The 13,274-nt window shown below is 52.6% G+C and overlaps 1 protein-coding gene across 1 annotated transcript in view; it reads left to right on the top strand.

Annotated features, from left to right (window-relative positions):
* Positions 1-9,585, top strand: part of FAM20A (FAM20A golgi associated secretory pathway pseudokinase) — a 49,930-nt gene extending 40,345 nt beyond the window's left edge. The window contains exons 5-11 of the mRNA XM_030296046.1: positions 3,613-3,705; positions 4,742-4,857; positions 5,538-5,718; positions 6,648-6,757; positions 7,135-7,216; positions 7,683-7,742; positions 8,954-9,585. Coding sequence (XP_030151906.1) covers positions 3,613-3,705; positions 4,742-4,857; positions 5,538-5,718; positions 6,648-6,757; positions 7,135-7,216; positions 7,683-7,742; positions 8,954-9,218 — 907 coding nt within the window. The 3' untranslated portion in view covers positions 9,219-9,585. The remainder of the gene's footprint in view (positions 1-3,612; positions 3,706-4,741; positions 4,858-5,537; positions 5,719-6,647; positions 6,758-7,134; positions 7,217-7,682; positions 7,743-8,953) is intronic.
* The last annotated feature ends 3,689 nt before the right edge of the window (positions 9,586-13,274 follow it).

Here is a 13,274-nt window from a genome sequence, read left to right as displayed (position 1 = left end):
AAAAAGACCCCATCCTATAAAACGATATGTAGATTCGTAGAAATCTTGCCTGTTCCTTCCAGACTCTCTCCTCGCTCATCCAAAAAAAATTTATTTATTTATTTTGAGAGAGAGAGACAGAGAGTGCGAGCAAGGGACGGGCAGAGAGAGAGGGAGAGAGAATCCCAAGCAGCCTCCACGCTGTCAGCACAGAGCCCAACATGGGGCTCAATCCCACGAACTGTGAGATCATGACCTGAGCCAAAATCAAGAGTCAGACGCTTAACCAACTGAGCCACCCAGCGAACCATCACTCATCCAAAATGCTTAATGTCAATCATCATCGTCACCAGGGTCAAGTTGGGGGCCAATGTTGAAAGAATGTTAAGTTCTACACCCTTCACTGCCACCAGTCTGTTTTAACCAGTTCTGTCGGTAATAAAACCCAACGCAGAATGGAGGCATCTCTGCTGAAGGAGTCTATCCCCGACAAAATAAGTTAAGAGGAGGCTGTGTCATTTGAGAACAGGCAAGGAATCAAGTATAGAGAAGTTCATTTTTCTGAGGGACAATTTTGGGAGGGGATCTCATCTCGTATTCAGGCATATAAAATACTAGGGGAAAATTGTGTTCCTTTTTAGAGGGAGCGATCCCAGTGAGCAATACTGGGGGAAAATTGTGTTCCTTTTTTTTTTTTTTTTTACGTTTATTTATTTTTGAGACAGAGACAGAGCACGAATGGGGGAGGGGCAGAGAGAGAGAGAGGGAGACACAGAATCGGAAGCAGGCTCCAGGCTCTGAGCCATCAGCCCAGAGCCTGACGCGGGGCTCGAACTCACAGACCGCGAGATCGTGACCTGAGCTGAAGTCGGACGCTTAACCGACTGAGCCACCCAGGTGCCCTGTGTGTTCCTTTTTAAAGGGAGCGATCCCAGCGAGCACACCTGGCTGGTTTAGCCAAGGCTCCAGGAGAAGGCAGGTGATTCTTTGTCGCACCACTCGGCTGAACACAGAGCCACCAAGTTTGGGGAATTACAGGGCTTTAAACGATTATTATGGTTAGTCATGCGGGGTGAGCGCAGGCTCAGAGGTGAGCACTGGGTACAGAGAGGAGGCAGAAGGAATGCGGATGTAGAAACATAAGGCATTAAAGAGAAGCATAAAAACAGTGATAAACTGGGGCCTCTGGGTGGCTCAGTTGGTTAAGTGTCCAACCCTCGATTTTGGCTCAGGTCACCATCATGCGTTCGTGAGATCAAACCCTGAGTCGGGCTCTGTGCTGATGGCACAGAGTCTGCTTGGGATTCTCTCTCTCCCTTTCCCTCTGTCTCTGCCCCTCCCCCCACTCCGGCTCTCTCTTTCTCTAAATAAACTAAAAAAACGATGAGAAATCTGCAAATTCACCTCACCTCATCGGCTCCACGAGTTGCATTCTCAGAGCAGAATTCTTATCCGGCACATGAGCACGGCTGCGAGCTTTTAAAACGAAAGCTAATATAGAGCGGATGAGGTTCACTGTGACTTTTTATACGTGGGGACGAAAACCACTCACACGGGCCACGTTTTCCTGCAGGAAAGAACAGGAAGTACTTGCCTGCCCCGTCACTTAACAAACAAAATACAAAGACTGTTCAAACGAACAGGGTTATCTCTCTGAGCGTAACGCAAAAGTTTCCAACATTGTGTCTATTCTTACGCCGTAACACAAAGTGCAAATGTGCATCTGTACGCAATTTAGTCCAAACCCAAACAGCATTGTTTAAAATGTTTTCCTTGGAAAAGCATGCGTTTATTTCTCCATGTAACTTACAGTAAAAAAAAAAACATTTGTCCCTTCTTAAAAACGTCTTCAGATGATTTCAATTCTGACCATAATTCAAGATTATATTTTTCACGTGATATATGCAATATATATACTGAGAAATACGTCACCGCTTGCCGAAGCCTGAGAAGCACCCAGGTAAAAATGATTTTCAAGTTTAAAATCACATCTAGATATGCCTTACAAAAACAGGGAAAAGATGCTTTAGAAAATTCTAGAAAGGGCCGGAAGATTGTGTAATCTTAGGGATGGATGCCTGGATGTATTCTTCTGGATATTCTCCAGGAATTAAAATTTGGAGACTGGGACACACGGACGGTCCTTGCTGCCCAGACATCCAGAGGCGACGCTGGTGAGGAGATGCGGGGCAGGCCTGGGCACCGAGGCCGGTCCACTAAATGTGGCTGCGCCCTTTTTAAATAGAATCCCTGCTTCTGGGCAGCCTCTCGCTGTGGTTTCTAGGACTTGTGTTTCTTGGCAAAGCGCACGTCACTATTTCAATTGCTGGGGCTGTGTGTTTACAGCTTTCTGCAACACTGTGCTTATTTACCTGTGGATGCCTCTGCAGCTCTCTCGCGGTCCCACACGATGGATGATACGATTGCTCAAAGGTCTTCGTCCTTCTGTATCTTAGCGTCGAGGCAGGTCACCCAGGCTGCCCGTGATGACCGCGAGGCACCTTCCTGAACACACACGCCAGCCGGCCCGTCACACCCGGGCAGGCTGTCGCTTTTCAGGAATCCGTTAGAAATTTTAAAATGTACATAAATCAATTTCCTCTGCACCAGCCTCCCTCGAGCCTCTGGCTGGGCTCACTCTCAGGACCCAGCTGAGGTTTCTCTGAGGGGACAGGCTCGATTACTCACGCCTGTCACTCTAAGACCTGGACCCTCTCTGTTCTTCAATATCAGTTGTACTAAACTATAATAACCCGGGGCGCCTGGGTGGCTCAGTCGGTTAAGCGGCCGACTTCATCTCAGGTCATGATCTCACTGTCCGTGAGTTCGAGCCCCACGTCGGGCTCTGTGCTGACAGCTCAGAGCCTGGAGCCTGTTTCGGATTCTGTGTCTCCTTCTCTCTCTGACCCTCCCCCATTCATGCTCTGTCTCTCTCTGTCTCAAAAATAAATAAACGTTAAAAAAAATTAAAAAAAAAAAATAATAACCCTAGGGCACTGTTCCTGTTATACCGCCCCGCCTACACGTCTACCCCTAACCCTTGACACCTGGGTCTGTGCCAGCCGCTCGTTCTCTTCTGTTTACACCTGCTGAAGGATGTCTGTCTTTCTTCCGGACCCAACTACTTTTTAAAAAAAATTTTTTTTTATTTATTTATTTTTGAGAGAGAGAGAGTGCACAGGCGCAAGTTGGGGAGGGGCAGAGAGAGAGGGAGACACAGAACCCGAAGCAGGCTCCAGGCTCCAAGCCGTCAGCACAGAGCCCGATGTGGGGCTCGAACCCACAAACCGGGAGATCATGATCTGAGCCGAAGTCGGACGCTTCACCGACTAGGCCACCCAGGCACCCCTGGACTCAACTACTTTTTAAAAGAATCAGCCGCTGTCTCCAAAGTTGCTCAAACAGGAGACCTGGTAGGGGGAGTGCCTGCCGGACAAGCTCCGGGGAGAATCCTGCAGGTCTGCCCCCGGCCCAGGGAGCCACAGGCTGACCGTGGTGTCCCGCTCCGTCATGCACACGGACCTTAAAAGCATGAAAGCATGTTTCCCCTTCCCTGCGATCACGCTTCTCAGCTCTCTTCTCAGGCTCCCGCTGAAGTCTGAGTCCAGGGCGTGACTCCTCCCTTCCTTCCAGACAGCAGCGACATGAAGAGACACCCGCCGACTTCTTCTATTTCATCGACTTCCAGAGACACAACGCTGAGATTGCAGCTTTCCACCTGGACAGGTAGGGCCGGGCCCCGGGGACGTGGCGTGGACTTGGAGGGCTGACCGCCAGAGAGGGGCGCTGGGCAGACCCCCAGGTGGGAAGCCCCTGGCATTTCTGGCACCCGGTCATTCGTGAACCTCAGTGTTGCCCTTGAACCCAACGCGTTTCCTCACTCAGCCCCACCACTGAAAAACACAAGGTCTCTAAGGTAATGAGAAGAATGACCTAGAGAGAAAACTAACCCTGCCAGGAGGCTCAGGCTGCCACCTTGGAGCTGACCTTGCCCTTTGCTCTAGTTTCCTGCTCTGGAGACGGGGAAAAGGCATTCACCCCCATGTACCCCAGGAGTCTTAAAGTTAAACGATGTTCAAAGGTGAAAGCGCGGGGCGCCTGGGTGGCGCAGTCGGTTGGGCGTCCGACTTCAGCCAGGTCACGATCTCGCGGTCCGGGAGTTCGAGCCCCGCGTCGGGCTCTGGGCTGATGGCTCAGAGCCTGGAGCCTGTTTCCAACTCTGTGTCTCCCTCTCTTTCTGCCCCTCCCCCGTTCATGCTCTGTCTCTCTCTGTCTCAGAAATAAATAAACGTTGAAAAAAAAATAATAAATAAAAAAATAAAAATAAAAAAATAAAACAAAGGTGAAAGCGCGGTCCTAAACTTCCTCCCCTCCTATTTGCCCGGCATTGCTACTCAAGGTGTGTTCTGTGGACTGGCCGCCAGGGGGCACCCCCCCGGGAGCTTTTCACAAATGCCGAATCTCGGGCTCCCCCCTGGACCCACTGAGTCAGAGCCTGCAAGTGAGCGAGATGCCAGGTGACTCGTTACGTACATGGAAATACGAGAAGCTCTGACCTAGGACACGGCCTGCGTTGTGCGAAGGCTTGCCCAGGAGGTCTGCCGGAATCGGGATTCCTTTTCCACCCCTTCCGATACGGGTTTGCCCTGGGCACGGTCAGCTCAGTAGCGCAGAGCGCCCTCGGCTGGCCGTGGTCGGGAATGGCAGTCGACGTCCAACGGGCCACCACCGCCCTCCCTGAGCAAGGCTTTGTCTCTTTCAGGATTCTGGACTTCCGACGAGTGCCACCCACAGTGGGGAGGCTAGTCAATGTCACCAAGGAAATCCTAGAGGTCACCAAGAATGAAATCCTGCAGAGTGTTTTCTTCGTCTCTCCAGGTGGAGTACTGGCCGGAGCAGGGTTTGCCACCGGGATGGGTATATGCTGCCCCCGGACGCTCCCCCCTGGTGCCCCCGAGCATCACGCATGTGAGATGCCGAGCAGGCTGTGCGGGCGTGAGCTACAGCGCCAGCCTCCCCGGCATCAGATGTTACCCATGCAAACAAAGAGCATTCTAATCACACGGATGGGACGCCGGGAGGCGGGGTCCCACGCTTCCTCTGTCCTGCGACATTTGAAAATGGGTACCCAGCATCCCCAGTCTAGAAGCATTCAAGGGGCGCCTGGGAGGCTCAGTCGGTTAAGCGTCCGACTGTTGGGTTTCGGCTCAGCTCACGGTCTCATGCTTTGTGGGTTCGGGCCCTGCCTCAGGCTCTGAGCTGAGAGCATGGAGTCTGCTTGGGATTCTCTCTCTCTCTCCCCGTCTCTCTTTCTCTCTCTCTCTGCCCCTCCCCCGCTGGCTCTGTCTCTCTCTCAAAATAAATAAATAGAAAAAAAAAAAAAAAAAAGCATTCACAAGCCCTGACATCTGGAAATGCAATATTTTCTTCTTCTTCTGCCTCTTCCCAAGCTGTGAGTTCAGGGTTTCCCTTCCCTCCTAGAGGATTTGGGGGGGGGGGGCGCTGGAAAATGGCCTTGCCCCCTTCTCTTAGTCCTCTCTCTCCTCCGCACCCTCCAGCCAGCAACGTGTGCTTCTTTGCCAAGTGCCCATACATGTGCAAGACTGAATACGCCGTCTGCGGTAACCCGCACCTGCTGGAGGGCTCCCTCTCCGCCTTCCTGCCGTCCCTCAACCTGGCCCCCAGGCTGTCTGTGCCCAACCCCTGGATCCGCTCCTACTCGCTGGCAGGAAAAGAGGAGTGAGTTGGCCCCCTGGCCACAGTGCCCTGCCCCCGGCCCTCCAGGCTTGTCCCTGACAGTGGCTACAGTCCCTGTCCCGAGGCCTGGCGGCTAGCCTGGCTTTTGGACCCCAGAAGCTGCCCCCGACCATTTGCCTGACGTGGATTCTGGAACCAGCTGTGCCTCGTCTCCCCCTCTCGCTCATGGATTCAGTTACAAAGAGCCTACTGTGAGCCAGGGGGTACGGAAACCAAAGACCCAGGCTCTCCCCTCGGGAGGCTCCCAGCCTAGTGGGGTGGTCAGACAAGAAGCCTGAGTATGAAAACACGGTGCTACACCTGCTTGTCATACACACGAGCCCATGAGGAGCCCAGGGCCAAGCCCACAGCAGGCGCTCAGTTTCTAGCAGGTGATGGAATGCATAGGTTCCTCCGTCCAGCCACTGCTGAGGAGAAGTGAGCGGAGAAGGGTTTCTGGAGGACAGGACAGATCCTCGGGGACTCGTGAAGGCAGGTCAGAGCCCAGCAGATGGACAGGGACAAGAGGGCATTCTAGCAGAGGAGCATAGGAAAGGGAGAGGTGACAGAGAATTGGGGGCCTGGCAGGGGGGCTCCGAATGGTTCAGGGCCAGGGTCCAGGAGGCTCGGTGACAGGAGCCGCAGGCTCTGGCACGCGGTATCCCAGCCAGGAGTATAGCGCCCAGCAGAATGGATGCTCAGGACCCAGAACCTTCTTCGCCCCACGTGGGGTCTGCAGCCCTCCCCCCCCCACGTCTTTGCCCGGGGGCCTCCTGTGTCCCCAGCTACCACCCGCATGCCCAGGACCTGCCGGCAGCCCAGGGTGGGATCGGGGAGGCAGGGATCGGAGGGGGCGAGGGGAGGTGTGAGAAGGACCCCCAACACCTTGCCATCTTGGCTCTTCCAGCCCCAGGACTTCTTCTCCCCCTCAGGTGGGAGGTCAATCCGTTGTACTGCGACACGGTGAAACAGATCTACCCGTACAACAGCAGCCGCCGTCTCCTCAACATCATCGACATGGCCATCTTCGACTTCTTGATAGGTAGGTCCCCGGGCTCGGGCCCTGGGCCGCAGCGGCCCCCCCGCTCTTGGGCTGGGATTCACCGTGACCTTGGGCGGAAGAGTTGCAGCCTGGAGCGCGAGGACTGAGTGAGCTGGGGAGCGGCCCAGGTCCCAGACGACAGAAGTTCCCACGCTCCCCTCTTCAGAGAGGACGTCACCACGGAGGCAGGCACGCGGTGTGGAAACGGCCCACCGGAGGGCTTGCTTGCCTGGGTTGGCTCCCTTCTCCCTCTGCGGCTCCACTCAGGACCCCGGGAAACAGCCTGTGGCCCTGGGTTCGGAGTCCGGCCTCAGCCGGTGACAGGCCTCCGTGCCCGGGAGAGCTCAGAGGTCCGCAACGTCTGCCCTCCTTCACAGGGAACATGGACCGCCACCATTACGAGATGTTCACCAAATTCGGGGATGACGGGTTCCTTATTCACCTTGACAACGCCAGAGGGTAAGTGGGCCAAGGCCGTGGCCCTGGTGCGGCTGCCCGGGGCAAACGGGAGGCCCTTCCCCTGTCCCGTTCCCGGCCGCCTTGCCCCACTCCTTCCACTTCCTTTTCCTCCTCCTCTTTGCTAAGTGACGCTAGAGTCCCCTCCTACCTGGGAGCGTTAGTGAAACAGACTCACGTTTTCCGTATTTTTTTTTTTTTACCGTGTGGTTCAGTCTTGGAGGCAGAACACACGGTTCATCCTCAGCGCCTGGTCCCCTGTAGTTAGGGAATGAATGAACGAATGAACGAATGAATGCACATCTTTGGACAGAGGCTTCTGTGAGCTGATTGAGGAGGGGGCTGGAGAGGAAGCCACCACGATCCCCGGCGTTTTACCCCAGGGCTGTGAGTCAAAACAAGGCTGAGGTAGAGGAGAGAGGCAACCATTAAGAAGGAGGCCACCCTGAAAGCCCGTGTCCCCTTCCAGGTTTGGACGACACTCCCAGGACGAACTCTCCATCCTGTCACCGCTGTCCCAGTGTTGCAGGTAAGCTTTCAGCTCCGGGGCAGGTCACGATCGCGACTCTTCACGCTCTGAAGGTCTCAAGTGTGCGCTAGGACGCCGGTGGGAAGGATGAAGGGAATGACCTCCTTTCCGGTACAGCCACAGAACCGTCCCCAGCAACAGCCTCTTTCACCTTTCAGCATAGGATGACTGAGGACCTCAAGGCTTGCAAACCCTCCGGTTGCCAACTTTAATCTTTAACCCGCTCAGAGATCTCACTCTTGCAAAGCCTGGGTCTTCAACGGGAACTAATCACATCTCTGCTTTGCTCAGCACTCACAGAAGCTCAGATTACTACCTGCTCACAGGTCTAAGATCCTGATGGAAATCCCATAAACTTGGGGCGCCCGACTGGCTCAGTTGGTAGAACACACGACTCTTGATCTCAGATCAGGTTGGGGGTTCGAGCCCCACATTGGGTGTAGAGAGTACTTAAAATCTTAAAAAAAAAAAAAAAAAAGTCCCATAAACTCATGTCAGGTTGAAAGGAGGTAGTTAGACTCTGTGCGGCCGCCGTTCTCTAGAGAATGTCTAACCCACCTCCACACCTCTCCGGGGCTCAGGTCAGGCTTGTGAAACGGCCCACCTGCTCAGGTGCGGTAGCCAGATCTAACTAGAAATCCCGGGACGCGCGCCTAGCAAAACCACCTTTCATTTCCGGCTGGGAAACTCAGAGCGAAGCATGTTCTTTATCTGCTTCCTAGCTTCACCTAAGCGTGCCTCCCTCCATCCCTCCCTGTCCTCCTCAGGCGAGACAGTGGCTGTTGAGAAAGCCAGTCGGACAATTAAGCTGCTTACACATCCGAGTGCAAGTCGGATCCCCACATACGAAGAAATCAAATTCCTAAAGGCCGGATTGGTTCCACCCCATTGCCATCCCTCCAAGAACCTGACCCAGAGAAATCGTATAACGTTGGCAAGGAACAACCCGGAGGCCTGGCTTTTGAGGTGGCGAACGTCCTCCTCATGTCACCTGCCAGAAGCTTCTCTCGTTGGCTTTAAATCTCCTTGAGATGCCACTCAATGTGGCTTATTTCCTTTTCCCTGGTTTTCGTGAAAATGGGCTCGAAAAGACCCCGGGGAAGGCGGCTCCCGGGACATCAGCTACAACAGCTGCTTGCGGGGAACCGAGCTCAGGCAGGCTTTTCCCTCTGCATTTACTTAACTTGCCTCCTCTGACTTTGTCCTTCCAGGATAAAAAGGAAAACGCTTTCGCACCTGCAGCTGCTGGCCCAAGGCGACTACAGACTCAGTGACGTGATGCGGGAGTCTTTGCTAGAAGACGAGCTCAGCCCCGTCCTCACGGAGCCCCACCTGCTGGCCCTGGACCGGAGACTCCAAATCATCCTACAGACAGTGAAGGGGTGTGTGGAGGCCCACGGAGAGCAGAGCGTCATAGCCAGTGACCCCGCAGGAGAGTCGGCCCCAGACTCTGGCCGGGCTAACCCGACAAGCTAGGGGCCGGGTGAAGCCGCATGTCAGGGACGACGCCTGCGGCCGGCGGTGGACTCGGGTGCGGACCCCGGCTTCCCCGCACCCCCGTCGAGGGGGGAGGCGCTGGGTCAGGAAGTCCTGGGGCACCAGGATGATTCTACAGGAGCAAGACCCAAAGGAGAGGGATCCGCCGAACTTCCTCGGTGCACTGCTTCTCTAGGGCACCTCCTTGGCTCCCTCTTTCCCAGAAGGCACTGCTTCGTCAAGGCCACAGACCAGCTCCTGAACCCACCAGGGGAATCTGGACAGGAGTCAGGCTTGGAAGGCCGGGAAGCCTTGTCCCCGGGAAAAGGGTAGAACAAATAAAATAAAAGGACACCAGTGGCACCTAGCTGACCTCCAGATCCTTAGAATATCTACAAGGATAATTTCTGATCCAGATAAAATACCTGGCATCTCACAAGCAGACAAAAAAAAAAAAAAAAAAAAAAAAAAAAAATCTAAAAATGGTAGCTCTCCAACCGGTTCAAAGTAGACCTAACCCTTTCTATTTATGTCCCAGTCACTGTGGCCCAAGTGAATAGAATAATCCCTGGCTGGCTGGTCCAAAAGTAGTTTCTCCAACGTTATTACGAGAGGTAGAAAGAACATAGGAATTTGCTCAGACTATCTGAAAGGGGATGTGTTCAATCTGAAGAGTATTTAAATCTCAAGTGAAAGGACGTCAGGTATGTCAAAATTAGCGTCCGGCAACAATAGAAGGAACTTCAGTGAAGGGAAGAGCAGGGCCGTCCCGAAGGGGGAACGGCACCGGAATGGGCCCGGCACGTGCGTGAGCGTGTACTCCGGCAGGAGAAAAGCCAGGGCCCACCCCTCCCCCACAATCCTCTTTTCCAGAAGATCCCAGAACCTGTCACCCTCCTGGTTCCCGAGAGGCAGGGGGCTCTCTGGACCAGGTCTGACGCTCTGGACGCCCCTCCCCAGCTGCTTTATCCAAAAAGGACTAAATTGAGTTGACTTTCGAAGCCTCCCTTAGAAGTTGAGTAGATAGGGGTCGCATCCCCCTCAGCTTTCTCCCTACTGACTCGCCCACATCGGAGAGGCCTGTCACCAGAGGCTCTGTCTCACGTGCCCTAAGTCAGGTCTGAAAACCCAAATGACAGGAACGTAGTCCTCCTGTGGGAGTGATCAGTCAGTCCACAAGTAAAAATGGCTGCCTTGATCACATCAACTTCTCTGAGGCCAGAGATTCCAATTCTAGAAATGTGAGGGGGGGTGGGAGGGGGACTTGAAAGCTGTCAGTGAAGCAGGTCCCAGGTCAGGAACCGGAAAGGTCACCCAAGCCCTCCTCACTGGACAGTGACACGGGTCTTTCTGACCCAGCTGGTACCCGTAAGCCTGGGTCTCTGTGACATTCGCTGAGCTTGGGTTAGGAGAGCCAACAAACAGGTTTCTGAGACTCCCGAACACACAGGGGGAACCCCTGACCCTCCAATGTATACAGGAAAAAATGGTCTCAGAGAGATTAACTCAAATCACACCAGTGAATGATTTAAACCAACTCCCGGGTGTTCTTCCCACTGTGACACAGAAACCCAACGGTATGGCAGTCTGTGAAGTTGTGTTTGTTTTCGGAGAAAATGGACCCTTTCGTAGAACTTTCACCCCAGAGACTTCCATCACGGTAGGGCTCTACTACTGCTCAGGGTTTCCCACCTGATGGACTGTCTCCTACTTCAACACAGGGTTTCCTTTGGGTAGAGGGACCAGGTCACCGCACACAGGATGGCAGAAAAAAATATGCAGGCAAAGATGTTCCAAGAATAGCACAGAACAATCTGGGATGTCGAGCTGCAGAGCCTGCGGAAGGCAAGCCACAGCCCCATGTCAAACCCAGCCACGTTGAGGACAGCGCGCTGGTGTGAGAATGGCCTATGATAAATTTTGGTGCATTTTACAAACTAAGAGTAACAGCAATCAGTTTGACTACAATACGTAGAGTACGGAGAGATCTAATTATTTGCTTCAACGCTCCATTATTTTTTCACTGACGGGGAGGACAAGGCTCCATCAATGTCAAAAATACCAGAAAGCAAAAAGGCTCCTCTCTTACGATGGTCAGGTTCTTCCAACACGTCCATTCTGGGCCACTGTTCAACTTCCCCTAACACAAAAATTCTCCCCTCTCTTTGTAAAAACTTTTCACGTTACTATGGACAACGAACTGAAAAGTGAAAGGACACTGTACAGTACATGAATTGGGAGAGGAAGGGGTTGGAAGGAATTTGTTTGAGCCTGTGCAAAAGCCGGGAGGACAATCGGAGCTCGAAGACCGGAGAAAGTGCAGTGGGTTCTCTTACTCGTGGTAGTTTTACGGTCTCTAAAGTCTCCGCAGACGCCAAATTGGTGGAGACTGAATCATCCGCTCCTAGAGGACACACAGGGGGTAGATTCCCAGGAGCCTCTAGCGGCGACACTTCTGTAAACAACTCAATACATAATCTTGACTCGTGTGTTGAAGACACCACCCTATGCGTTGTCGGTTTACAACACCGAACTTGTGGCCAACAGCACTGCAGCTCAGGCCTGAAAGAAGCGGCTTAATACACTTCCTTTCCCCACCAGACGCCCATCACGGCTTTCTCGCCCTTAGGAACACCAGTTAGCACTTCAGCACTACACCTGGGGGCCATTTCAAATGGTGCAGTCACCAACAGAAAGCGCGAAACTGCCAGAGTAGCACTAAACACACCGTGAAACAGACATGTGATGACAGTGTGAGAGCCGAAACCAGAAGGCAGAGCACCCCCTTTGTTCAAGCCCAGCTGGGCACGCGCATGTTGGGAGAATCAAAGTCTTTGCCCCTCCGCCCATGTCCCCGAGTGACAGGGAAGGTGCTCCGTGTACCGACTTGGGGGCGGGGGGGTCACAAATTTTAGCCGGTAGGCAGATCTGCAGAATTCACAAATACAACACCACGAATATACAAGGACCAATCGTGTAACTCATTTGAGATTAACCAAGATGATAAAAAAAAAAAAAAGGTCTCCATCTAGTGGCGACTTGGAGAATCACAAAGCTACTTAAGCTAAATTGGCAGAACTTGGCACAGAACGAAAAAGATTACACTCGCTAGTGGTTTGGGTTTTAGGTTGACTCGGGATGAAGCCACAGCTCTGAACTTACGTTAACAAATTTAAACTTTAAACGTACACAACAATACCGATCTCTATGTGAAAGTTCCACAGGGTAAGAAGGGAGAGGTTTAAGATTTTCCCTTTTTACTGGTAGTGGTTAGGATAGCTCACTTTAGGGGGAGCATTAAATGGCAATGTGGCCTTTGCATTTCGGTGCTGTTTTAGCCGTCTAGAAACACAGTGCCGGGGCCTAACAAAAATACAAGAAAGGATTCCGTTATTAATCCATGACCAGCGATAAAGCAGGATTAAGAAAATGATCATCTGGGGAAGCCTGGGTGGCTCAGTCAGTTGAGCGTCCGACTTCGGCTCAGGTCATGATCTCACGGTTCGTGGGTTCGAGCCCCACATCAGGCTCTGTGCTGACAGCTCAGAGCCTGGAGTCTGTTTCAGATTCTGTGTCTCCCTCTCTCTCTGCCCCTCCCCCACTCACACTCTGTCTCCATCTCAAAAACAAATAAACATTTAAAAAAATTCTTTAAAGAAAATGATCATCATGCTCCTCCAATTCTAAAATGTCAGCATCTAAGTCAGCAAAAGACAAAAAACAATTCCACACGAGCCAGTGTTCTAGGAGAATGAGAACAGAATCAACGCAGTCAATCCAAGGAAGTTCTCTTCAGTTATTTTCTGTGGTGACTCTACATGCTCCGCCTCCAGGGGGCTGAGGGAAGGAGCTACTAAATCAGGACAAAGTGTGCATGTTACAAAGCGGCACAAATCAAAGAATGTTCGGGAATATGACACATCTTCACTGGATGTGAAGACATTAATACCAATAAACTAATGAGTACAACTGAATCGTCTCAGAAACCTGAGGAGTAGCAGAATTAAGACTCCATGAATGCAAAATATATAGAAGCATACCTAAATAGCCCAATGC

Source organism: Lynx canadensis, chromosome E1, assembly GCF_007474595.2.
Source record: "Lynx canadensis isolate LIC74 chromosome E1, mLynCan4.pri.v2, whole genome shotgun sequence".
NCBI lineage: Eukaryota > Metazoa > Chordata > Mammalia > Carnivora > Felidae > Lynx > Lynx canadensis.
Note: the sequence above shows the minus strand (reverse complement) of the source record. Positions and strands in the feature narration are given on the sequence as shown.